We start from the raw sequence: 27,608 nt of genomic DNA on the forward strand, positions 1-27,608 counted from the left end.
CCCCTTTAGACCTTTGCAATCTTTGATGATTATTTCCCTGCTCGTGTAATCAACACTTGGTAACATAGCAATGTCCTTTCTCCTAGGATAACGGAGTTTAATATAAGAAGCTACTTTAGTTTTCCATTTTTTTATTGGGAAGTAGATGAGTAGGTGTCACAACAGCAGCAGTGGTCACTTGCTTGCAGTATGCCTTCAGGATGGGGCTACAGTTACTATATCATTGATAGAACCATAATATCTTTGTCATGATTACTCAGTTTATTGAATATCATCTAACCAAGTCAATAAATATCTAAGCAAGTCAATGCTCCCCTGCAGGTACAAATGATAAAAACAAAGGTCGCACAGCATGCTCTATTTTTTCCCTTTTAGAGTTTCTGAGAACTCTGTTATTGTTAAGTAGAATTGTACATGCAGTGGCTTTCCTACACTTTCGAACTCACATATAAAAAGATCGCACTGCTTATATCTATTTGATGTATCTACCCGTCTGTCTGATTTGATTGGTGCACTAATTGCCAGTGCAGGTTTTATTTTTATGGCAGTTTTCATAAGAACAGTAAATCCGAAATTCATATATTATAAATTAGACCTAAAACTGTGTGCATATAGGGCAATAGAAGACTACTTCATAGTGACCCCTCAAATTTCTTGATCACCTACTGAAGACATGTACTCATATGCAGAAGGTTTTATCACTATCATGTCATTTATCCAATACTTAAGATGCTCTTCCACTGGACTAAGAGGCAGCAGAAACTACTTCAGTTCCTTTAAAAAATTATTGTAAAAATAGTGTACAGAGGCGTTACAATTACATGAGTAAGCTAATGAGTACATTTCCTGTCGAGCATTATCACCTCCTCCTTTGTTTTTCCACTAAATCCCTTGCCTCCCCGCTTCCTCAGCTCCCCCACACCCCTAAATTGTAAAGTTGCTTTTCAATATAATGTCTTATACATCTCATTGTTACAATGCATCAACCAGTATCCTGTTCCAGCATTTGTTATATCTCTTCCCTACACAAATTAGAAAAATGTATATAAAAGACGCAGGGCACTGTAATCAAATACAGTGAAAACAGGGGTTATAACTTGAGGGGAAGAACATACAAGAGAAACAAATAAATCACCTAGAACAATTTAGAATTATTAAAAACAATAGTAAGAAAGTAGAAACAAGTTGTGTCCCTATCTAGGGATTCCTTTCATTTATCATCTTCTTGTATGGTCATATGTACATAGCTTTTGGACTTTTCTGCCTCTCCTCGATTTATACAATTTATTGTAAATAAGGGAAACCATGGGACCCATGTTTCTTTGGGCCAGGCTTACTTCACTTAATACATAATTATTTTTCTAAGTGTTTCCATTTCCTAACAAATGGGGTGATGTCATTCTTTCTGATGCAGGTATGAATTCATTTCTAAATGAGGATTAGAAGGATATATGTGGGGAGTGTGAGGAATAGTGACTGTTGTGAATTAACGAGTTTTGTCCAGTCTTGAATAAAAGAAATTGTTTACAACGTAAGTGTCTTCAGAAAGGGACTATTAGATGAGAAATATATTTCACTGTGTAGATAGTAAATATAGTGTAGAAACTGTGTCTAATCTTATTACAAAGAGGTAAATTTTAGCACCCTTTTAGAGGGATATCTTTTCTCATAATACAATGGTTAAAAATGAAAAACACTGGCTATCAATGTAATCTCACTTAAATTAATGCTGTCCAAATGAAAGATGATTTTCCTACACTATCTTCAATATTTTGTGAATATGGTTATTGATTTTACATCTACATGTCTCTGATAATATTCCTTTTCCTTCCTCATTTATACCTAGATTTCATCTTCAGGAGGAAGCAACATCAAAGTGGACTGGAACACTTCATTGCAAATTTTCTCTTCGGAGATGCTGTGAAATTTCTTCGATGTTGTTTAAATACCTGTGCATAAATTTTAAGTTACTACTATGGTATATTATTAGAGAAGTGTAAGAACAGCTGAGCGCCAGTGGCTCAGGCCTGTAAGCCTAAGTACTCAGGAATGTGAGATCTGAGGACAAGGTTCAAAGCCAGCATGTGCAGTAAAGTCCATGAGAGTTTTTCTTTAAATGACCACCAGAAAACTGAAAATGGTGGTCTCTCTCAAGGGGCAGAGTTCAAGCCTTGAGCTAAAGTGTGCAGAGACAATACTCAAGTTCACAGTACAAACTCCAAGACAGACAAAAAAAAAAGACATAAGGGAAGCATTTGCAATATTTCTGTGTAACATGGAAGGTCTAGAAAGCATAGTGTTTGGCAGAAGTGTTTCAAATTACTCACTGCCTTATGATGAGATGACAATTTTGCAGGAATTGTATAGAGAGCCTTGCAGAAGTTCAGAATCTATTAATTCAAAATTTTCCTTCAAAAACATCTCAATCTCATTACAAGTTTCAATGTGAGGCAGAATGTGTGATATTAATGGCCTTTTCTTATATATACGTTGATTCTTAACAATATGCATGTACTATCAAGAGTCTTCCATGAACATCTTACTGACAGTAGATATTTAACAATGTACAAAGTAATCTTTGGGAATATTGAGATACCAACATGGAATTTGGAATTAAGTCTCTCCTGAGAATGCAAAAGTTATATCCCTGTTTGTCCTGCAATGACTGGGACATGAGTTACAAAGAATTGTCAAGACAGCTATAAAAGAATCAGCTTTTTTCTGATCTTAGTGGGAATCAAGAATCTTGACTATTTTACACAATGAATAATTGTGCCTAATTGGAGATTTTCAATCAAAAACAATGTGGGATTGAAGGGCAAACAAGCTATAAGCGAGTCTTTCAGGAACACCTTGGATTTAGCCAAGTGCTAATGACTTAGGACGCCTAGGTTGTTGGATGAAGAAAGCAACCTGAGGAAAGGACTGTTTCCTAAATTCTAAATGTAGGTTGACCCCTCACAATAGTTACATTTGTCTGGGAAAAATATGTTCCATTTCACTTATCAATAATCTAGAATATAATAAAAATATAAGAAAACTAAAATAATATGTGGTTCCTACTACAAATTCCCCTTTAATTTCTGTGTTCCAAAAAAGAATGGGTAGGAAAATTTTACAGATTTTTTAAACCACCTAATTTTGCAACGTATTTCTCAAGACACAAGATTCTGAATCATCTCCATATTTTTCATGTGTCATCTAATGTGCAGAAGAAATCTGTAACTTCTTCCCATTGTCTGTGAAAGGGAAAAAAAATCGATTCTTGCAGGAGTATAAACAACCGACATTTATTAGTTTTGGAGGACATATTTTGTACAGAGAATCTGTACATCGTTTAAGAAATTTTCCGCTATATTACTAAGATGTTCTGGGAAGATTAATCTGTAATTATGGATTGTAACTCAAGATCAGTTCATGAAACGATATCGAATGAATGTTTTTTTCGACTTGTGTATAAATTGTCACAAATATTTATGTACCCTCCACCAATTTTTAGTTCATTTGACATTCCTCGTCCAGAACATTCCTATTGCTAAGTAGAATAAACTTTCGAGTATATTTTAGGAAGATCTCCCTTGCCAAATAATATTTATTACTGGTTAGATTCCTATGTAATCAAAAGAGTTGAAGTATTTGACTACAGATGAGGAAGTTTCACATAGGAGAGTCTTGCTTACATTTATGATACGTGTAAAAATGTGAGGGTTTCATCGGAGCATATTTGAGCACCAGGACGTCCTGGTTTGCAATTTCAAATGACTCTTTGGATTCCTACACAAATATTTGAACAAAAACGATTACAACATTAATTTGTCAATGTTGCTTTGAAACCTGGTGACCTAGGGAAACCTGTGCGCTTTTAGGAACGTCAAAAAATCAGAACTATTTTCACGTGTATGTTTATGTAATACAAACCCATCGACTTTAGTATCTACATGTAAACTTATGAGAATTGAGAAGAGTGTATGCATCATTACTCTTCTTCCTAATGGAATCTTGTCATGGTATTGTACAGAGGGGTTTGAATTACATATGTAAGCAATAAATGAGTATTTGTCTCATCATGTTTTTACCCATCATTCACTTTTACTGTTTTTTGGCTTAAAATCTCTATCCTCTCCCAGCAGGTGTAATGTTTATTCCCAACATGTAGTTTTGTTGGAATTGTTCTTGTATTGTTCACCCATTATCCTATTTCTCAGATTTGGTAGTTGCCCATCCCATGCCTAATTCTCATTAACTTACATGGAATACAGTGTATACCAAAATCAAATACAGTGACAACATTGTAGAAAGCATAGGAAAATAAAGGAAAAAGGCAAGTACAGAGAAATACCTTCACATAGAACATTTTTAAAAATCAAGAAAGAGAAACCAACTGATTTTGTATTTCAGTTTATTTTGTTTAGCTAATATTGTATGGTCATATGTATATTACTATTAAGCTATTGTAATCCTCTGCTAGGATTGAAATGGACATATACCATTTCTTAGAAATAAGAGATACCATGGAGCCTCTTTGTTTGGTTCTAGCCCCTTTACTTTATGTTATATATTTAAGTTTCTCCATTTCCTTACAAATGGCACTATGCCATTATTTCTAATAGAAAATAGAATTCCATTGTGTTTAGGAGTTGGGAAGGTGGCTCAGTGGTAGAGATCTTGCCTTGCATGCCAGAGGCCCTGGGTTCGATTCCTCAGCACCACATAAGCAAAAAAAAAAAAAAAAAAAGAAAGAAAAAAAAGAATTCCATTGTGTTTATACCCCACATTTTCTGATCCAATAATCTACTCTCAGTCACTTTGCCATTCTAATGGAATGTGGTGGAATTTCAGTGTTGACTTTATTTGGCTTGGTTTTATTGTCAGACACATTGAGCATTTCTTCATATGTCCTTTGGCCATTGTCAATTAGCCATCAGTGAAGTCTCTCTTTAAATATTTAACTTCTTTTCATAGAGTGGGGTTATTGTTCAGGGTTTTTTTGGGGGGATATTTGACTTGTTGAATTTTGATTATATTTCAGCTCTAAGACCCTTTTTATCTTTCTTGGCTAGTGAAGATCTTCTCCCAGTCTTTTGGCTTTTTATTTACCTACTTAGTTATGTCCTTTGTTATAAAGAATCTGTTCAGGTTCAAGAAATATAGTTGGTCTAACGTTTCTTTGACTTGATGCATTAGTGCATTTGCAATGAGAAAGTTTCAATCTGTTCTACGAGACCTAGTATCTCTCTATTTCTTCCATTCTGAGTGACTTGTTTAACCTCGAGGTCTGACTCATTAGGAACGTGTTCTGATACAGGGTGATGTATAATCTAACTTTCAGCTTTTATACGAATTTATTGAGTATTACAACACTATTTATTGAATATTGTTTTTGTCTTACTGCATTTAACCTGCTTATATTTAACTTACCTTATGAAGAGTCACAATTTTTTTCCTTTGTACTGGCATTTAAAATTGTTATGTATCCAGGTCATCCAAAGAGGATTGCAAGAGCTAAATTGCTATGTATATCTGAACAAGAAGATTAGGGTAAGAAAAATTAGGGTAAAAAACCCCCCATGAAACATGAGGTTTATCATGGTTGGTAATTAAAAAAAATACTATGTAGGGGCTGGGAAGGTGGCTCAGTGGTAGAGCACTTGCCTTGCATGCATGAGGCCCTGGGTTCAATTCCCCAGCACCACATAAGCAAAAAGAAAAAAGCCAGAAGTGGCGCTGTGGCTCAAGTGGTAGAGCGCTAGCCTTGAGCTGAAGAGCTGAGGGACAGTGCCCAGGCCCAGAGTTCAGGCCCCTCGACTGGATCCAAAAAAACAAACAAACAAACAAAAAATACTATGTAAAACTGATTCTTTTTACTTGCCCTTTTCCTTTATTTTTCATAGGGTTTCCCCCTTCTTGTCTTTATATTTGAATTTGGTAGCCTATGGACTATATAAACTTTAATGTGATTAGGGCAAAGAAGAGGAATCAAAAATTTTTGAGATAGAGGACAACGGGTGAACCAATGCCACAAAATTCCTCACAAGACAATATGTTGGAAATGGCATTTCCAACAAGGGCGGTGGAGTTTTGAAGTAGAATAAAGTGTAAGAAAAATGAGGGCTAAGGTAACACGTGACAAGAAAACGAGTCACTGCCGTACATACGTAATTATAATCACTCTGTACACTCAGGTTTTCCTGAGTCTACAGATTCTAAACTATCCTTCCCAAATTAATGTTGAATTCATTCTTGCTCACAATTTCTGAATAAAAACCAAGAAACACATGCAATTATACAATAGGTGCACAAATAAGCCCATACAAAGAAACCCTCCCATTTCAACATGAATAATAAATATGAGCCACATTCTCACATCTTTAACTTCCTCATCTGTACCCAAAAGATTCAACTCTATGTCTTGCATAGGAGTCTTAACAACAATTTTTACAAAGTGGATCTTCCTAAAATATCCTTCAAAAATTATTCCATTTTGCATGAGGAATGTTTTGGACCACAGTGCCAAGTCTACTATAAGTATGTGGAGGCATATATATATGGGGAAAATTACCCACAAATTGAATATGAACATAGTCATGAAATATGGTTCCATAAAAGTGTTTTTATTACACTCTACAGATACAGTCCACTCTTTCTTGGAACATTTTAGAATGCCAATGTTGCATATCCTCATGCCGTAAAAAACAAAACAAAAACACATTTTTAGCACAAAATCATGCTATCTTCACAAACTGCACTTTGCCCCCTCAAAAGAATAAGTTTTGAATGGTATTTTGTGTACACATACATTATCTGTTCTTTTCTGCCACATATTTGGAAAGAACTCCCAGAATCCTTGTTTAGATGAGATTATACTTGGAAATCAATGAGATGGATGAGAAGCTTTATAGTAAGAATTATACTTCAGAATGTTGATTGAAAAATCCCTTTGAAATTTTAATGGCCATTTTATATGGGAATACATATTTGGTATAAGATTTTTATAAGAGGACTAATACCATTACAGTTTTTATGTATTCATTATACCAATATATCCAATTATATCAATATATGAAATGGAAGATGATATTCACAGGCAAACGTAAGAACAATGAATAATGAATTATGATTTGTTCTCTATTGGGAAACAAATGTAGATTTTGATGTAATTATTGGAGTTTCTATATTCCAACATTACCATGTCTATGTGGATAGTGACATGGTGAATTCCAATAAGGACATAAACACCCGGCTTTGCGTCTGTATTCAAGATAAAGGTGAATAGAGATTGAATTGGTAGTAGAAGTTAAAATGAATTCATTTGGTTGAGTGAGCATCACAATATATTAATAAATGTAAAATGTAAATGAAACAATGAGAAATGGTTTGAACTCATGGTTTGTTCATAGAATGTTTCCTGCAAAGAAATAGAAAAATATTATTTTACTTTCTGTGGAGAACACTAGAATATATATATTTGTACTTTGCATATAAACAAGAACTTCACTTGCAGTTCGAGAGATATTCAAAAACTAATGAGAGCACATCATCAGCTATTTTCAAAAAATTTCTTGCTTACTTCCACGTCCCTTTCCATTGAAATTTGATCGTTGTATACAAGCCTCACATATTACACTTGGACACTCTCTGCCTCAACACATTGAAACTTCATTGCACATTTGAAATATGACGCTAGCCAATCTGATACTTCAGCGATTATTTTCCAGTTCTTCAAAATTTACTCTGTCACCCATTCAGGCTCAGCCATATCTTGGCACAGTTTCTGAACGAGATTTCTTGTAATATAACCATGGATGTATCATGCATCCAGAAAAATAGGAAGAAAATCCATAGTGGTTTTACTATATAATGTTATTGCAATGAACTTACCACTCAATTTCAATATTTGTGAATGGATGCATAAAAACAAACCACAAAGAGGGATTGTTTTATGAGATCTATCCTACCAAAAGATACATGCTTTATGGTAGGTTAGTAAAATATGAAGGGATACAATACAAATACCTTCAGGTACAGTTACAAGACATATTCTATGCCTCAAACAAATAAACGGCTTTTCCATTTTTTGTGTGGACAAAACAAATGCTATTGTGAAGTCACAATGACATTTTGGAGTGGTATCAGGTAAATATATCCAGCAGTTCAGAAAAATAATTAGCCTTTAAGACAAATATGCATGTCACCTTTCAGTATGAAGACTGAAACATTGGACTTTAAAATGAACATAGAAAATTTCCATTAACTAAGGGTAACCTTCCTACATTAACACTGCTTTCTCAAATATGTATGGTTATGAGAATTATATATATGCCAGGGACATACCAACGTTTGGAAAATATCACTTGGATCGAGCTTAGGGATCAATCGAAGACACATGAAAAAATCCATGATAACCTGTTATTAATTTTTGTCATGACTGAGCAAAATCAAGAATTGAAGGCAGGAAAAATACCCTCACTTTTCAATTACACAAAACATAGTAATGTGCCCAGCATCGACTTATAGGTGTTGAAACAGAGTAGGAAAAAATGTACACCATTTTAGTTTGCACACACACAGACACAAAATTTGCATCTACAAATGGACAGGTAAAAGAAATATCTGATTATAGACATAAATCAGCTCACACACACATATAAATATATATAAATATACATATATATTTGCATATATATATATGTGTGTGTGTGTGTGTGTGTGTGTGTGTGTGTGTGTGAGCCTATAATGGCAAAGCTAGGGTTGTATAAATCTTGAAGAGACAAATCAACATGTAGCCTGGTCTCCTACACTGTCACAGATTCTCATGAATTTTCAGGTTCTTTACTCTTATCTACTGTTTAGATCCAGAGAAATTATAATTCCATAAGTAAGACATTTTTGCATAAGGGAAGAGAATTAGTAATCCCATTGGGTCAAATTATGTGTTCTAATAACCAATGAAGTAAGGAAATATCACTGCCCCATTAAACATTACTCTAAAATTCATAGAGAAAATACATGATATTATGAGTAGGGAGTGAATAAAATCTAACTGGCTCTTATGTGGAAGGAAAAACTTCAGAGATTTTGGAAATACCAGGGAGTATGGGACATTGTTGATGCATATTACATTACATTCCTGTCTTTGGTTATTGTTCTTGTTGGTCATTGGGATTGAACTTTGGGCTTGGGCATGGTCCCTGAGCTCCTCAGAGCTCAAATGTTCTACCACTTGAGCTAGAGAGACACTCCCAGTTTTTAGATGGTTAATTGTTGATGAGAGTTTGACAAATATTCCTGAGATCTGATCCTCAGATATCAGCCTCTTATAGGTCCCTAAGCAACCTGTAACAGGTTTCTTTTCTCTGTTATCCAGAGTGCGCTGAAGATTTTTGAGCGTCTTTGTTCCCAATATTCATGCACACGGCAGGTCTATGAGTAACCATGGTTTTCCTTAAGGAGAATGCTCTCTATACTATCGAATTCGAAGGAATTAATTCCATAAATGAATCTGAAAAAAAATCTTTCACTTCATTAATCTATAATTACATCCTTATGTGTCAGACACGTGAGATGCAAGAATTAACATTATCACCTGGCCTGGCTCAAGTGTGGTTTTCTACCTCAGAATTGTTTCCCAAGACATATTCATTTTCCTCTGCATGACAGAGGATGAGAAACACCCTAACACAAAGAATCAATATATTCTGTTGATCAAACACTAAATTAATAGGTTCAGTTTGTAAACAGGATGAGCTTTAGACCTCGCTATAATCTTCATGAATTAGCAAATTATCATCAGATAAAAGGGTGAATTTATCTATTACTATTACTCATCCTCAGCAAAATCTTTACCATATAAACTGCCAATTCATCCTTCACATAATATTATAATATGTTTGACATACAACAGACAATTGAAGACAAATACTTAGTATGCTTACTACCTTTCCACAGGAAGAATATATGAGGCCTGACTGTGGTGACAGGCTCACATAAATTCTCCTTGGTCTTACGTTGAATGCGTTTTTTTTTTTTAAATTTTTCTAGACTGATCAGATGAGAAAATTCTTAACATTATCAATACATCTAGAATCTTTTGTCTCAGTTATAAAAAGAAAGAGGTCTCATATCGGCAAGCAAGACTAATTACATGATTCAAAATTAAATAAAGGCTCATGAAGAATTCCAAGAAAAGCCAATTACTCTTCACTTTTTAATGTGTTTGCCATCTTACCATGTCAGAGAGCCTTGATGTTTTCAAATTCCAGAAAATCAAAAATATAATCTATTTTGTGACTCTAGAAGGACAAGTTCATTCTAGCAATTAAAATTCTTTCAACAATGTCATAACTACTCACAAAGAGATAGCATAACTTTTGTAGTTGCACAGCTAATTTTGAATTTCCAATCTATACCATACCAATGTATATTTATACTTCATACAGGAATGTGAAAGATGAAATCCATGTATGAGTTGCTGCTAAAATATACTTCTAAATACATTGTATTAATACGTATCTTTGCAAAGTGCAAATTGTAAATCATCTCAAGAATCTCCTCAAATATTTTATACTAATTTGTGGAGAAAATTTAAATCAGATAGACATTCGTATAATATTCTTTAATGAATTTCAGAAGGAAGACATGGTAACCCACCCGTAAGTCTGTACATTTATCAATTACCAGTGGAAGATACTTCCATTTACACTATCATAATTGATGTGATGAGTGAATCCTGAATTCATGAAAATGGTTATAAAAAGGTTGGCCCAACATAATACTGTTATGTATGGCTTCCCGGATTTAAATTGATTATAACAGAATGAGAAGAACATTCAGATAAGCTAATTCTGATTTAAAGTAATTTGGGTGATTACAATCTTATTGGTCCTAGTGAAACTATACTTGACTTTTGCCACCAATTACAGAGAGCAATCCAAACTTCATTTGTAGTGAGCACAATATATGGGTATATGGAACAGAGTTTGTTATTCATTTATTCATTTATCCTATTTCTTTACTTTGAATTTTATCAGAAAATAGGACATCACAAGAAAATTATTTTCTTTACCTGTTGTTGCCAGATGATTTGCTTGTGCCCCAAACAAAACTTGGGCTAGGATCTTCCAAGGATTCTGCCAAAGGGAGAATTACATACTTGATCGAGGTGCTAGCTTAGATTGGCTCTAACATTATACATCGATAAAGAAAAACAGCAAGGTTGATGGCCTTAAGAGCCTTCCAAGAAACTTTTAGCTGGATAATAAAGGTTGAAAAGAATGAGTCCTTAGCCATGTGCAAAAACATATCATTTAAATGTTTGACATGGTTTTTAATCAGTTAAGAATGCATATTATCATATATGTTATTGATATTAGCATACAAGACAATCCAAGTTGAACAAAGATTTTTAATTTCACTCCTAAAGGAAGAAAGCATACAACAGCACAAAGTAAGTTGAGATTCAATAATGGAAATTACAGAAAGTTCAACAAGCTTTTTACCTTTATCCCAGTCTTCCTCAGAGGAAACATATTGCCATGTACTTTCAGAACTCTTGTATTGTTTCTCGTTCCATATGATGTTATCTACAAACAAAGAGATAACTAACATCACAGAAGTATACAGGTGCAAAGGGCCTACATTGAGTTGGATTGTGTTTTATTATCAGGCTTACCTACATCATCTTCAAGAGAAGTTTTGTCCATACAAGTTGCAATATGTTCAGTGAGTTGATCTCGTGGTACCAGGTGGCGAGCATTAAAGGGACAAGTAGCCAATTTGGCAGCAATATCAGGATGATTCTGTATGACAAAAGTTTAAATATGAAGAAACATATTCAAATTTTCTCTTTTTAGATTACTTTGTGCAGGATATCAACCACGGGCTTGACAACACAGTATAGGTACTGTGCTAGTACTTCCTTTTTTAATACACATTTTTTATTGTAAAGTTATTTTACACAGGGATTACAGTTATATGAATAAGGTAATGAGTTCATTTCCTATAGGCAGTGTTACTCCCTCCTGTGTTTTTCCCCTAAGACCTCTTACCTCCCCATCTACCCAACTCCTTCCTTCTACTGCTACTTGCCACGCACCAAATTTGTAAAGTTCATTTTCAACATAGTGTCTCATATATTTCATTGTTAAAATAGATCAACCTGTATGCCAAAGCAGTATGGAGTTCCTCAAAAGACTCCACATAAAGCTCCTGTATTACCCAACAATCCCACTTTTGTGCATTTACCCAAATGATCACTTACAAGACCAGACCAAAACTACCACCATTATTTTCCATAGCTAAGGTTTGGAACAACCCCAGAAGCTCCTCAGTAGATGAATGCATTATGTAATTGTAGCCCCTCTGTACAGTATGTTCTCAAATAAAATAAAATAAAATTAAAAAAAAAAGAAAATAAAAAAAAAAGAAAATGTGGTGAATATATACAAAATGGAATTGTATACCTCCATCAGAAAGAATGATATTGCTCAATATTTTGGAAATGGAAAGACTCAGAAAATATTATATTGATTGAAGTAAGCCAGGCCCAAAGAAACATAGGTCCATTGTTTCCCTTATTTCGAATAACTAGTGTATATTTAGGACAAGCAGAAATGTTCAAAAGCGATGTACATAGGATCATAAAAAATGAACTTTACAATTAAAAAGGAGGGTTAAGGCAAGGGTGGTGTGTAGTTGCGGAGGTGGAAAGCAGGGGATGGTATTGGTAAAATAAAGTCGGAGGCAAAACTGCTCGATGACACCATCAGAAAAATGAAATGCCCTTGTTAGGAAATGGAAAGACAAAAAAATTATATTAAGTGAGTAAGACAGGCCCCAAGAAGGATAAGTCCCATAGTTTCTTTTTTCTAATAAATAGTATATGTCTGAGACAAGCAGAAAAGTTCAGAGAAGATGATAAGAGAAATGAACCCCAAGATAACTACAGAAGTGTTTTTTTTCTGTCCTGCTATTGTTGTAATATATTTGTAAGGTACTGCATGATTTTTTTTTCTTTTTATGTACCTACCCTCCACCCCCCGTTATAACCTCTGTATGTCAGAAGACCTGAGGAAGATGGTGGAAGAGAAGCTGGAGGATAAACAAGTTCTCACACAGAAAGCAGTTTTAGTGTTCCAGTGACCAGTCCTAGGCTACAGAATCACACCTATTGTGCCATCACAGTACAGAGAGTTTGGCCAGAGAGGGAAAGTCCAGCCAGGAGACAGATCTGAGCACTTGCTGGTAGCTGCAGCTGCAGTGGCTGCGGTGGAGATGGTGGCCGTGGCCATCATACCAATAGACAAGTTCTGGAATATGGGCACCAGATGCTTTGGGCCAGTGGATTCTACTCACCACCAGTAAGAACCGAAAAGGAGCAGAAATCTTCATCCTGAAGATCACAGACCAAGGACTGCACAGGAACCAAGAGTCTCGCATGAAGACAACCATGACATCATATTCACTTCTCTCAGAGAACCTGTGAGAAGGCTGTCACTCCCCCCCACACCAGAGATCTCCATCTTTGATACTGACAAAGGCCTTGCCAAGCAGCTAGCTCCAACTCAGATCTTATAAGAATACAAAAACTGCCATTTAGCAAGTCCCAGGAACCGATCTGTCCTGCCCAGCTCATTTCCCCTCAAATGAAAATCAGCCTGCCCAGGCAGAGGGTGCTTCACTCCCAGAAGACTGTCTTTCTTCACTGGGTAAACAGAAACAGATTCTGCAGTCCCAACAACAGCCTAGCAAACAACTGAAACTCAGTAAACATAAACCATGAAAATGGCTCCAGGTTTGGCTCTGTGAGTTTTTCAGGAGCTAGCCCCTCAGGGAAAAGCTACTGATTGCTGAAAAGTCTCAACCCTACCTAGAACCTGGCCATATCATATCAACTCCACGTTAGAGGAAACAGCCATCTCCCTTTTGTGTGGTACTCAAAGCAGATCTCCCTCTCTCTGAACAAGCTTGGGGAAAGAATAAAAAAAATCCTGGACAATGCAGAGCATTTTTTTGCCTGCTCTAACAAACTAACTTAAGAAACCAATCAAACAGCAGGAAAAACAAACACCAGAAGCAGACCAGTGACTCCACTAGGAGCCTGGTTACGGACACAGGGAGATACAAGATCTTCCTCCCACTCAAAAAAAATCACAGAACTGTTTTTTCTACCATGTTTTATTTTTATTTTTTAAAAAATGTTTTCTATTATTTTTTCTCTCATAATTTGTATTTTAGCTGTATATGTGTGATTGTGGGCTTTTTTTTTTTTTTGTAATCTCTTTTTATATTTTGGACCTTTTTTTTTCCTTTTTATTTCTTCTTTTCTCTTTCTTTTTTACATAACATAATTGCTTATTCCCAGACATATACATGTTCTGTTTATCATGAGCTATATATCTGTCATCGATTATTAGACCTTATCCCCCATCGTGTACATACTTAATCGAGAAATCTATTACTCAATTCACAACCTCTTAAGCTTAACTTTTTAATAGTAGTGTTTAACTCTTTACACCTATATAACTTTCACATACTCCAATTTTAAGAATTTTTATTTTTTAGTTACTCATGTTCCTTTTCATTTCTCCCGTCCTCTCATCCTATTCTTTTTTTCTATCAATATCATTACTTTATACTTACATAATTTGAACTGTATTATTTCTTAAATATAAATTTTTGTTTTTCCATTTTTCTTTTTTTTTTTTTTTAAATCTCGCTGCTCTCACTCTGTCCAATCCATTTCCCCACTGAGATTAGGATTCCTTTAACCTCACTCTCCTTTTACCTCTCCACTTCCCTCTAATTGTATTTTTCCCCACAATTATCCCTAAACCTAATAATTTCTGGTTTGCTGAATCTCTCTTTGGTCTTCTTAGTTCTTTAGTCCATAGTTGTTTGATGTTGAATAGATTGTATCTCTTGAACTAGATTGTATCTGCAGCCATTTTGACTGTGCAACTACAGGACTTTGGTAGATACTGTGCAACTACAGGACTTTGGAAGATGCTTGCCTTAAAATAGTGCTCTGCAAGAAAATTGTTACTTTCATACAAAATGGGCAGAAAAATCGCTAAACCCCCCAAAAAATGGCAATTCCGGGTATCTCAAATCCCACTCATGATAATCAGCTGACAAAACAGTTAATGAATAATACAGAGGAGAGATCCCCAAAAGCTCTACAATCACTGCCATAAATGTGGTGAATGAAAAGACTGAAAACCTGCAAAGGACTCGGTAAGATAAGGAGCAAGAGGAAGCAAACCAGGAATTACTACAGGAATCTCCAGAGTGTTAGAAAGCCACTCAAAGTTTAACACAGGAATTGCATGAGCAGGCTGGGAACAGTCAAATAATAATACAGGAATTATATGAGCAGGCTGAGAACAGTCAAAGAGAAAGGAATGGCATGGACAGTTGAGAACATCAAAGAGAAAGACAGGAATTGTGTGAGCAGGCTGAGGACACCCAAAGAGAAACACAGTAAGTGTGAGCTTGAGAAAGCTAATCAAAGAGTAATACAGGAATTGGATTAGCAGGATGAGAATAGACAAAGATCAGTAGAGGCATTCATGGAATCCATAAACAAACAACTGAAGGATTGCAGGCAGACTACAAAGGGAACACTAAATGAAGCTCGACAGGATGAATGTAAGTCCAAGAAAACCATAACCAATCAACTAAGTGTTTTGAGTATAAACAGTGTCCCCAAATTAAGAAAGCAAAGAAGTTCATACAGGATCGAAAATTTAACTGCAACAGAGAATTGGAAGCCACCAAAATCGACCAATTAGAAGAAAAGTCAATATAAACAGAGTAGAAAAACTGGACAGTAGGTTACACCATGCAGAAGAATGAATCTCAGGGATTGAAGACAGCCTAGATAACAGAGAGAAAAACACACAACTAACCAAGACGAATCCAAGAAACATGATAGATCTATTCCATATTTGGAAGACACCACCAGAAGATTTAATCTAAGGACAATAGGTGTAGAGGAACACCTAGAGACAGAAGTTAATGGTCTAAGAAATTTGTTTAACAGGATCCTAGCAGAGAACTTCCCTAACATGCAAAAAGATAGGCCTATTTAGATACAAGAAACTTAGAACCCCAAATAGACCAGACCAGAACAGGATATCCCACTGTCACATAATAATCTGCACAGACCAAGGAGACCAAGGAGAAAATTTAGACCAAGGAGAAATTCCTTGAAGATATCAAGGAGAAAAGATAAATCACCCATAAAGGGACCCAATTAGAATAACCTCAGCTTTCTCAGCAGAGACAATTAAATCAAGAGGAGCCTGGAATTATGTATTCCATGCCCTAAAATGAAAGAACTACCAACCAAGAATACTGTACCCAGTCAAACTCTCCTTCATAACCAAAGGTCAATTAAAAATCTCCCATAGCAAAGAAAAAGTGAAACAATAGATCTCAACCAAACCATCCCTACAAAAGATACTTAAAGATGTACTACCCATAGAAAACCAACAAGACCAAAATGAAGTCTAAAGAAACTGCACCCAAACTGAGAATCCAAGAACAATAAGAAGAACCCAGTTATTGCAGCCCCCGAGAAGGTGGAAAATTTGGCAGGAACTACCAAACACCTTTTAGTCCTAACTCTCAATATCAATGGACTTAACTCTCCAATTAAGGGACATAAACTAAGTAGTTGAATTAAAGAAAATTATTTATTTATTTTTGCTAGTCCTGGGGCTTGAACTCAGAGCCCAGGCACTGTTCCTGAGCTGTTTTGCTAAAGGTTATCTCTCTACCGTTTGAGCCACAGCACGATTTCTGGCATTTACAGGTAGGTGGTACTGAAGAATTGAACCCAGGGCTTCATGCATTCTAGGCAAGTACTTCACCACACAGCCACAGTGCCAGGAGTAGTTGAATTAAAAAGCAGGAATCTTGTATCTGTTGCCTTCAGGAGTCACACCTTGCCCATAAGTCCAAACATATTTTGAAAGTGAAAGGCTGGAATAAAATCTACCAAGCAAAGAGCCCCCATTAACAGGTGGAAATTTCAATACTTATATCGATAAAATAGATTTCAAATTAAAATTAGTGAGGAACAATAAAGAAGGTTCTACATACTAATTAAGAGATCTCTCCTTCAGGAGGATATTAACATTCTAAATATCTATTCGTCAAATAACAGAGCACCAAATTTATCCAAGAAACACTACTTTCCCTCAAGTCTCATATAGATCCAAAGACATTAATTCCTGGGGACTTTAACACAGCACTATCCCATCTATCATCTATCTATCTATCTATCTATCTATCTATCTATCTATCTATCTATCTATCTATCTATCTATCTATCTATCTATATCTATCTATATATCTATCTATCTATCTATCTATCTATCTATCTATCTATCTATCTGTCTATCTATCTATCTATCCTATCTATATCAACTTGGCAAAAACTCAACAGAGAAACTGCCAATCTAAAGAACTGCATAGATCAACTAAATTTAAAAGGTATCTACTGAATATTTCACCCACCAGCACTAGAATTCACATTTTTCTCAAGCACATGGTGCTTTTTCAAAAACAGACTCCATTTTAGGTCACAAAGCAAACTTCTCCAGATTCAGAAACACTGAAATTATGCCCTGCATTCTCTCAGACCACAAGAACTCAACACCAAAAGCCACCAAAGAAAGTCCGGTAATACATGGGGGCTGAACAACACACTCTTGAACCACCGGTGGCTCATGGAAGAGATTAGAAAGGAAATTCAAATGTTCATGTTTATAGCTCTGAGTTCTTACATCAACAAATTGGAGAGATCTAAACCCAATAATTGAATGAGACATATGAAACTCCTTGAAAAAGAGCAGAAAGATAAACCCCAATACAGTAGATAGAAAAAACTTAAATCAGAATTAAATGAATTAGAATCCAAAAAAAACCCCAAAACAAAACAATAGAAACACTCCATAAAACAATCAGTTTGTTCTTCGGAAAAAATTAACAAAACTGACAGACCGTTTGCAAATCTCAGAAAAAGAAGATAACACACCTAAATAAATAAACTCAGAGTTGAGAATGGAAATATCACCACAGAAACAATCACGTTTCAGAACATTATAAGGGAAAACTTCTCAAACTGTTATGCTACTATCTTTGAGAACTTGGCAAAAATGGACATTCTCCTAGCAAATATCGACATACTGGAACTAAAACAACATGAGTTAAAACATGTTAACCTGCCCATATCAAGCACTGAAATAGAAACAGCAATAAGAGACCTCCCATGTAGGAAAATCCCAGGACTGAATAGATTTCCAGCAGAATTCTACAAGGCCTTCAAAGGACTATTTACACCAATACTCCTCCAATTCTTCAATGAATTTGGAAGGGAATGTACACTACCAAACTCTTTCTATGAAGCCATCATAAACCTCATCTCAAAACCAGGCAGGAACTCATCAAAGAAAGAGAACTAGGGACCCATTTCTTTGATGAATATCGATGCAAAATTTCTCAACAAAATTTTGGTCAATCAACTTCAACAATTCATCCAAAAATCATACACGATGATCAATCAGCATTCATTTCAGGAATACTTAGCTGGTTCAATATATGCCAATCAATTAATATAATTCATCACATAAAATAGACCAAGGATAAGGATAGTTATCTCAATAGATCCACAAATAGCATTTGACCAGATCCAACACACCTTTATAATGAAGGCTCTGGAAATCTAGGAATCCATGGAACATTCCTCAAAACAATAAAGGCTCATTATTGTTCTCAATGGTGAAAAATTAAAGCCATTTCTTCTAACTTCAGGAAGGAGACAAGGATGCCCACTCTCTCCACTTTTCTTCAATTTAATGCTAGAATGACTAACTATAGCAATAAGACAAGATGCAAATACTAAGGGGATCCAAATTGGATAAAATGAAGTAAAACTCTCCTTCTTTGCAGAAGACATGATCTTGTATTTTGAGAAATCACATGGACTCCACTCCCAAATTACTTGAGCTGATTCAAACTTTGGCAAAGTAGCAGGTTATAAAATTAAACTTTAAAATCAATGACTTTTCTGTATGGCAACAATGAGAAGAGAGCAGCTGAAATAAGGAAAGCAACTCCATTCTTAGTAGCCACACAAAAAATAAAATATCTAGGAATTAACCAAAGAAGTGAAAGAAATCTATGATGAAAACATTAAAAATCTGAAAGAGAAAATCAAAATAGATCTTAGAATGGGGAAAATCCTCCCATGTTCCTGGATTGGAAGGATCAACATCGTGGAAATGGGAATACTTCCCAAACCTACCTATAAATTCAATGGGATAGCTATCAATATTCCAGCCTCATTCTTTAAGGAATTAGAAGAAATAATCCAATATTTTATATGGAACAATAAGAAACCATGAATAGCAAAAACAATTCTTAACAGAACAGTGCTGGAGGAATATCAATACCAAATTTGAAACTCTACTACAAAGCCATCGTAGTCAAAACAGCTTGATAGTGGCACAAAAAGAGGACCAATGGAATCGAATTGAATACCCAAAAACCACAGACCAATTGCCACAGAATCTTTGATAAGGGACCTAAAAAACTGAAATGGAAGGATAGCTTTTTCAGTAAATGGTTCTGGCAAAATTGGCTAATCACCTGTAGAAAACTAAAGCTAGACCCTTATATATCACCCTGCAACAGAATCAACTCCAAATGGATTAATGACCTTGGAGTAAAAGCAGACACCCTGCGAACATTACAGGATGTAATAAGAGAAACCTTTGGTCACCTTGGCCCAGGCCGAAATTTTTTTAATAGAGACTCAGAAACACAAGAATTCAAAGAAAGTTTGGACAAATGGGGTTGCATGAAGCTGCACTGTTCTGCAAGGCAAAGGACATACAAAGCAAGATCAATAGAAAGCCCAAGCATTGGGAAAAGATCTTCACTAAGAGTCTCATATATATAATATACTTGAAACTGTAAAAATGAAATCCCACAACAAATAATCCTCAAAGAAACAACTGCCAATTAAGTAAGTGCACTAAAGACTGAAAAAGAAACTTCTCTGAAGGAAAAAAAATAATGGCAAATAGACACATGAAGATATGCTCAACCTCTCTAGCCATAAAAGAAATGCAAATCAAAAAAACATTGAGATTCCTCCTCACCCCAGACTCCACCCAGAGTTCCCCTATGACCCAGCAATCCCACTTTTGGGCATTTACCCACATGTTCACAAAAGAGACCATACTAAAACTACAAGTACAACTATGTTCATTGCAGCATTATTTACCATAACTAAGATATGGAACCCACCCAGATGCTCCTCAGTAGATGAATGGATCAAAAAAAATGTAGTATATATACACAATGGAATTCTATGCCTCCATCATAAAGAATGGCATGGCCCCATTTGTTAGCAAATGGAAAGACTTGGAAAAAATTACATTAAGTGAAGTATGCCAGGCCCAAAGAAACATAGGTCTCATAGTTTCCTTTATTACCAATAACTGGTATATATCTGGGACAAGCAGCAAAGGTCAGATAAGATGATAAATTGAAATGAACCCAAGATAGTGACATAGGTGTTTTTTTTTTCTTCCTTGCTCTTGTTTCTAGCATATTTATAAGGGACCATGGGATTTTTGTTTTTGTTTTGTATGTCCCTCCCCCATGGCATAACCCCTGTTTGCACTGTATTTGGTGTTAGTATGATTTAGGGAGGGGAAGGGAAATAACAAAATGTTTAAATAGGGATACAAATCGATCTATTGCAACAATGAGATGTACAAGACGTTATTTTGAAAAACGAACTTTACAATTTAAGCAGAGGTGAGGATTGGGGTAAGGGAGTGTAGTTGAAGAGTTGGGAGGGACAGGATGGTAGGGGAAAAACAAAGGACGAGGCAACAATTTTGGATAAAAATACACTCATTAATTGTAATCCCTCTGTACATGTTTTCACAGTAAAATTTATTTTAAAAGTACACTATGTCAAAAATGAACATTATAATTTAAGCAGTGTGGGAGGGGAATGTAGTTCTCGAGACGGGGGTAGGGATGGCAGGGGAAAGTCAAAGGAGGAGGCAAAAATGCTTGATAAGAATAGTACTCATTATCTTCCTCCTGTAACTGTAACCACTGTACAGTATTTTATAATAAAAACCTTATTTAAAAAGATGTTAAATGAAATAAACAATAAGATAGGGATACAAGTGTTTTTTTTTTGTTTTTGTTTTTCATTCTTGTTATAATTTTTAAGGTATTTGTTATGAACAATGTGATTTTTTTCCTTTGGTGTGTTCCTCCCCCTGGTCTAACCCCTGTGTTCACTGCATTTGATTCTAGTGCACTGCATCATGTATATACATTTATCTAATTTGGGGAGGGGAAGGAAAAAAAACGAGTGCATCCTTTTGCACAGGCTAGACTTCTACAATTTTCACCATAGCACTTCTTCTATTCTCATTTGATCGGGGAGATAAGAAGGTTTATGACTCTCCTGCCTGGGATGGCATTAAAAAATGATACAGTGATATCAAACTTTCACGTTAATAGTATTTCTTTCATGAGGAAACTGTGCCAAGATCCATGAATTGTATATGGAAGTTTAGAAGCGTACATATGTGCTCAATTTTGGCCTATGTTTACTCAAATATAGGTTATTTATATGCAATTTACAAATGCATAGATAAAGTGATTCACAATATATTTGAAAATATCCAAAATGGAGGGTCATCACATGTGTCTTCTTTGCAAACAAAATAGCAGAAACTATGCCTCTCCTACAGCTCTGGAACTTATTGTAGCATTTCATATTAAGAAATTTTTGGTGAAAAGAAATTTTGTAATAAATACCCTCAATATAGAAAAGAGACACAATGCATCTCCCATGTTTTGTTGATAACCATGGCATGAAAAGTACAGTATACAAACTGAATTCTAGGCCATATGATAATACAGTGGGTGTTTTAATGAAATAATGTTTAAGAATACCATTAATTTACATTTTGGCCATTAGGCAATGGGGAGGAAAAGGCAACCACCTCTAATGTTTGTGAAATATGGCACACACGGTTTGACATAATTGCCCACACAAAAGATCTTGCCTTTGTTCTGCTTTGAATAGGGATCTAGAAATACGTCTCTAGAAATAAACAAGTTGGACTATGATTGTCTTCCTTTCCATTACATGCTGCAGAGATTTCAGAAGAAATACAAAAATCTCACTATGACATTTATGCCCACAGTCTCTCTCATATTTTCTCATACATTTCCCACAATTTATTATAAAAATACTCAAATTTATCCATGAACTAAAGAAATTATGTAATATCAACATGTTCCAATGAAACATTACCTCTTTACATTTCACAAGATGGTATGGGAACCTGCATGATCTGATTTTGTGATTTTTATCATAGGGACACTGCAATAACCTCTCAGGATCCACCGATTCCTCTGAAAGAGAACAAATACCTCGGGAAAATCAATATATTGGGGAACATGCAAGTCTTCAATGTTGTTTCCATTATTAACTCTATCTTAATCTGGAATACCTATTTGGGGAATTCAAAATATGACAAAGAGTATCACTCTGGAATTTAACTTCTGATGTACTGTCAGTTCCTATTAGATAGTTCTTAATTTTTTTATGAAAAATATTTATTCTAGTTATTGATTCTATAATTTATTCTAAGTATTGATTGGAATCAAATGGAACTCTTAGCTTGTTTTATCTTCTGAAATCATACATCCATTGAGCATCCCTGATTTATTTGCTGTCTTACATTTACATCTAGAATGTGCAAATATTTTACATTCTTTTTCACCTTTCAATCTAGCACATCAAAATTCAAAGTTATAATTATCAAAATGTCTAAAGTTTCAGATTCAATCAGGACGAATCCTACTATCCTATTCTCTCAGTTCCTGTCAATATACTTTCTGTGATTCCAAACAAGAAAAAAAAATAATTCCCCCAAATAAATGCGTAAACATTTTTACCTTTTTCCATTGTGACAGTCAGATAAATATCAGCAAGTCCTGAGGATGAGAAAAATTCTCTGAGAGAAAACATGACTAAATACTTCAAAACCACAAGTATTAAATGTTGGGATTTTGTCAGCGATATGAGAAACTGGGTACAACCTATTCATCTCTAATAATTTTTGTTGCTAGACACACTTGAAATATATTGATATCTGTCTACTTCACAAAACATGGTCACTTATAACAAGCTATAGAAATGTGTAACTTTTTTGGCGGGGGGGGGGAGGGGGGGGAACGAGATGAAGGCGGGGGATGTCCTGACATGGGGCCTGTACTCTGGGTCTGGGCGCTGTCCCTCAGCTCTACAGCTCAAGGCTAGCGCTCTACCACTTGAACCACAGCGCCACTTCCAGCGTTTTTCTTTCTTTTTGTACATGTGGTGCTGAGGAATCGAAGCCAGGGCCTTAATGCATGCAAGGCAAGCACTCTACCACTAAACCACCTTCTCAGCCCCAGAAATGTGTAACTTTTGAACTCAAAAAAGTTCATATTTTTCAGGCATTTTTCTTCATTATACCAAAACGGAGGTGATGCATCATGACAACTTTTAAGCGAATGTGGAAAAGGTTTTCTAAATTATTGATGTCTGAATTAACAAATTCCATATTCCATCTTTCAAATATCTAATACCTATTGAAAATATGCACTTATATAGATATAGATATATCGTTATTCCTATTCAGATTGTAAGATCAGTATGGACTATTATTCAGATAACTGCTTCTTAGAGAGGTTACGTATCACAAAGCAAAGAAATCATTGAGACACGTTAGAGTCAAAGTTAGAGATGGGTGCTGTCGTTCAAGAGGTAGTAAATTTCTGGAGTACAGTGTCTAGTGGCCATGAAGCAGAGCCAGAAGACATTAAACCTCTGATTACTTTGACGCACATAAAAGTGACGGGAATAAAAGTAAATTTCAAATTCCCAGAATGAAAATAGGTATTTTCTGAAGTCTAAGGAAGTAAAGAATTTTCATTATTTTACCAATGAAACAATACTGCCTCATTAGAGAAAATTATAAGAACTACATTTGGGATGTCAGCGAGAAATGTCCCAGTCACATACGTGAGGGAAAATGATAATTTACATGTCTAAGAGGTAAAAGTAGGAAAAAAGGGCAAGGGACTATTACCTGTCTCCTTCAGTTAACTGGATTCACCAATCAAGTCAGGATCTCTTCCCCTCACGACAGACGATGTCCTACTCGTAGGTTTTCCACAGCAACAGCTACTTCTGTATAATGACTTCTCTGCATGGGGCCACCGCTATTGTGATGTAGCTCATAAATCTCACTTCCGTTTAACCAACTGACGGAACTCAGCCATACTTCCGCATATGACAACGGAAGTGCTGACTTCCGGCTTGAACCCGGAAGACAAAGTCCCATTTCTTTTTGGTATGCTTTGTGGACTCCAATTCAGTTTAATAGAAATGTGTAAGTATTCAGTAGAGCAATAATGTGAATGTATGTGTCAGACTTTTGATCTACACATCAACTACTGGTTCTATGTAAATTGTTCTGCCTAGACATCTGTACACTTACTATGGTCTATATAGCCACAATAAGTCATTCTTTCCGTATTATTTTTTCCTTGTTTAGTTTCTTTACTCCTCAATATTCTTATTAGCGACAGTTTCACAAAAAGACCCCTTCTAGAACTCAATCACCATCTGCCAAAAACGTTCTTTAGCCTTCCTTGTAGATATGATTGACTTTTGTACATATTGTTTAATTCACATTTTTTATTAAAGTTCATGAACAGTAAGAGTAATGTACTCTAGGATTTCTCAAAACAAATAGTCACAAATATTAAATGAAAACAGCAAGAGAGAAACAGGTTCCCAGATGAATTTCTTCATGTATATGTATTTTTACTTATACAAATATTCATGTTACTAAATACCATAAAGTAAGCTATACAAAAGTACTTTCTATGTGTAGCTTTAGGAGTGCTTTTGCATTATTTAATCACCAATAACATAAACTACATGCAAATTTCCTGCATTATAACTTTCGATTATAGAATTTGCAACTCAAGAATCTATGCAGAAGTTTATGTAGGATACATGAAATTCAGTTAGATTTTAATAAAATATGAAGTTATTATGCCACATTTTGGAAAGATGGATTGAAGTGTTTCTAATATGTAAAAGGTGGTACATAATATACGTCACATTCTTAGTATTATGTAGATTTCATATCATTATTTTTCATTAACAAAAGGTAACCTTATTTAAAAGTATGCCAAAGATGTTATAATTATGAAGACAGGATGTTTTTGGTCTACAAATTTGTCTGTTTTGAATAGCTGTTTTATGAATCCCGAGGAACTGAAGCATTTCAGTATTTGTATCAGTAGGAAAATATAATATGGTTTAAGATAATCGAAACAAGGCCTGGCACTGGTGTAATCCTAGCTATTCAAGAGGCTGAGATGTGAAGATCTCAGACCAAGGCCAGCCCCTGCAGGAAAGTCTGTGAGACTCTTATCTCCATTAAAACACTAGAAGACCAGAAGTGGTGCTGTGGCTCAAGTGGTAGAGTGCTTGCCTTAAGCTGTGGAGCTCAAAGACCATGCCCAAGCAAATAATTCAAGCCCTTTGACCAACCAAAACAAAAATAAATAAATAAATAATTGAAACAAACCAACATGGGAGAGAAGAAATAAAAGACCATGATTTGTCATTAAATGGAGGATTTGGAAACATCTCTAAGTAAAATAAAAAACATGGACACACTTGGTACAGATAAAATAAAGGATGGTGTGGCAGTGCTTGATATCTTTTGAAGTTAATCAGACACACCCAAACAAAGCAGGAAACCTATCTGAAGTAGATAGGAATGATTCCCATCAAAAGGCTTCTCAAAAGTAATGATGAAGTTTTGTAAGGTTTATCATGTGTGTGTGTTCTTCACGCTTGGGGTATGACAAACAGTGTTCCTATAAGAATCATTATCTTAGCACTCTAAGGAAATCTTGTGCTTCTGTCAATTGAATCAAACTCTAAGACATTATCCCTCTTCTTCATAGGCATGAATGAACTACAATACATTTTAATTTTATAAAATTGTATTAAAATTCAGTAACTTTGATTTCTACATGGAATTCTTCCTGTTATTTGCCACCACACCCTGATGCTCATTGGCATACTTTCTGTTAAGCCAGCAGTGTTTTCTCTGCCTTCCATATGTTACGGTAGGCTATTATACACAAGACACTTTGATTAAAAACATGTTCAAGTACAAGTAATAGAAATAAATTTAGACACGAGGTATGAAGGAATTAAGCACATTGTACAGATTGGGTAGACTTTGACTGGTTTTGTTCATAGAATTTGCCTAATGAAAATGACAATTACAAATAGTACATGTTGCATGCATTTGTACAATATTACTTGATACTCTAGTATGGCTATTGAAGAAATAGTAAAAAGTCACTGAATATTTTTGTAGTGGTTGACATTTAAGCATTTATGAACATTTCAATTTGAATGAAAACATTTGGACCAAAAGTGCACACAGACTTAGTTACAGGGAAAATGAATTAATGAACCTTTTCCTTTGTGACAATACTAGAATCACGATGACAGGGAGCTACGTGATACACTGTCCCAAACTGGATTCTCACCAATCACAATATTCTGAGGGAAACATTCATGAATTAATTTATGTTAGAGAACTTATGGTCTCTCTAGAATGGAGACATGCAAATAATTCTCAAGGAATATACTGGCATTCAGTTTCTTGTAAAGTAGTTTTGTTCCTGGACAACAGCATAGCACAGAGTCACAAAATATAGTCATTGATAATTCCTCTACTTATGATATGTAGGCTCCCATTTTCCTGCCATGAACCCTTGTGGAAAAGTGTAGAAATTTAAAAGCAAGGATTTGTTTTCTTATTTACACTTGTCACTGTGTGAAAGGGCAGAAATAATCTCTTCTATTGTCAGATATTTCCACTATAATATGTTGTGTGATAGATTGCTCCTTCCTACATTGATTCCTTGAGACCTTTACAGTCTCTACAAAAGCTAATATGAATAGAAAATGCTGAGATTCACAGATAGACTCTCTTTATCAGGATTTTATGTAAATATTCGTGTTGAATCAAACATAAGAATTGTACTTACATTCAAATTTTTCTGCAAAAATTTCACATAATATTATATCAATCATTAACTAAAATACTGCTGTCTAAATATACACATCACCAGATGCAACCTGGTTTCAAAACCACCATATCTGGTGATCATCTTTGGAATTCACATATCTAACCTACATCCTAACTACATGTTCCAACTTTCTTTCCAGAGGTTGATCCTCATAAAATGTGCTTGAACCACCAGCCCAAATTGCAACAGGAATGCTTTTAGTGTATTATTCATTCATGTGCAATACTGTCTGAAAATAAATTGCATTTTCAGAAAGAAAGATAATACCGGTTCCTATGAACAATGAAATACTTTCTGGGAAAAATAAATATTGAAGATTGCACTATTGTGTAAAACTAATTGCTAAAATTGGTATGAAGTTTTGTATTGTGTGCTTATGA

General features: G+C 35.2%; 1 protein-coding gene across 1 annotated transcript; it reads right to left on the reverse strand.

Moving 5' to 3' along the window:
- Positions 1–6,629: 6,629 nt before the first annotated feature.
- Positions 6,630–24,340, reverse strand: LOC138839170 (gametocyte-specific factor 1-like). The gene is made up of 7 exons (XM_070038778.1): positions 24,186–24,340; positions 23,008–23,046; positions 22,361–22,461; positions 11,669–11,795; positions 11,496–11,579; positions 11,063–11,126; positions 6,630–7,405 (listed from the first exon to the last, which is right to left on the reverse strand). The coding sequence occupies exons 2-7, from the start codon at positions 23,015–23,017 to the stop codon at positions 7,381–7,383; spliced, it is 411 nt and encodes a 136-aa protein (XP_069894879.1). The 5' UTR covers positions 23,018–23,046; positions 24,186–24,340; the 3' UTR covers positions 6,630–7,380.
- Between the last annotated feature and the right edge of the window lie 3,268 nt (positions 24,341–27,608).

This window comes from Dipodomys merriami, unplaced genomic scaffold (genome assembly GCF_024711535.1).
Source record: "Dipodomys merriami isolate MVZ:Mamm:240054 unplaced genomic scaffold, mDipMer1.0.p SCAF_2952, whole genome shotgun sequence".
Lineage (NCBI taxonomy): Eukaryota > Metazoa > Chordata > Mammalia > Rodentia > Heteromyidae > Dipodomys > Dipodomys merriami.

Coding starts and splice junctions, on each gene's coding strand:
- LOC138839170 (XM_070038778.1), bottom strand. Junction 11,796..22,360: donor ATCTTGTGAAATGTAAAGAG/GTAATGTTTCAT, acceptor TTTGTCATACAG/AATCATCCTGATATTGCTGC. Junction 11,580..11,668: donor TTCTCTTGAAGATGATGTAG/GTAAGCCTGATA, acceptor CTTTGTTTGTAG/ATAACATCATATGGAACGAG.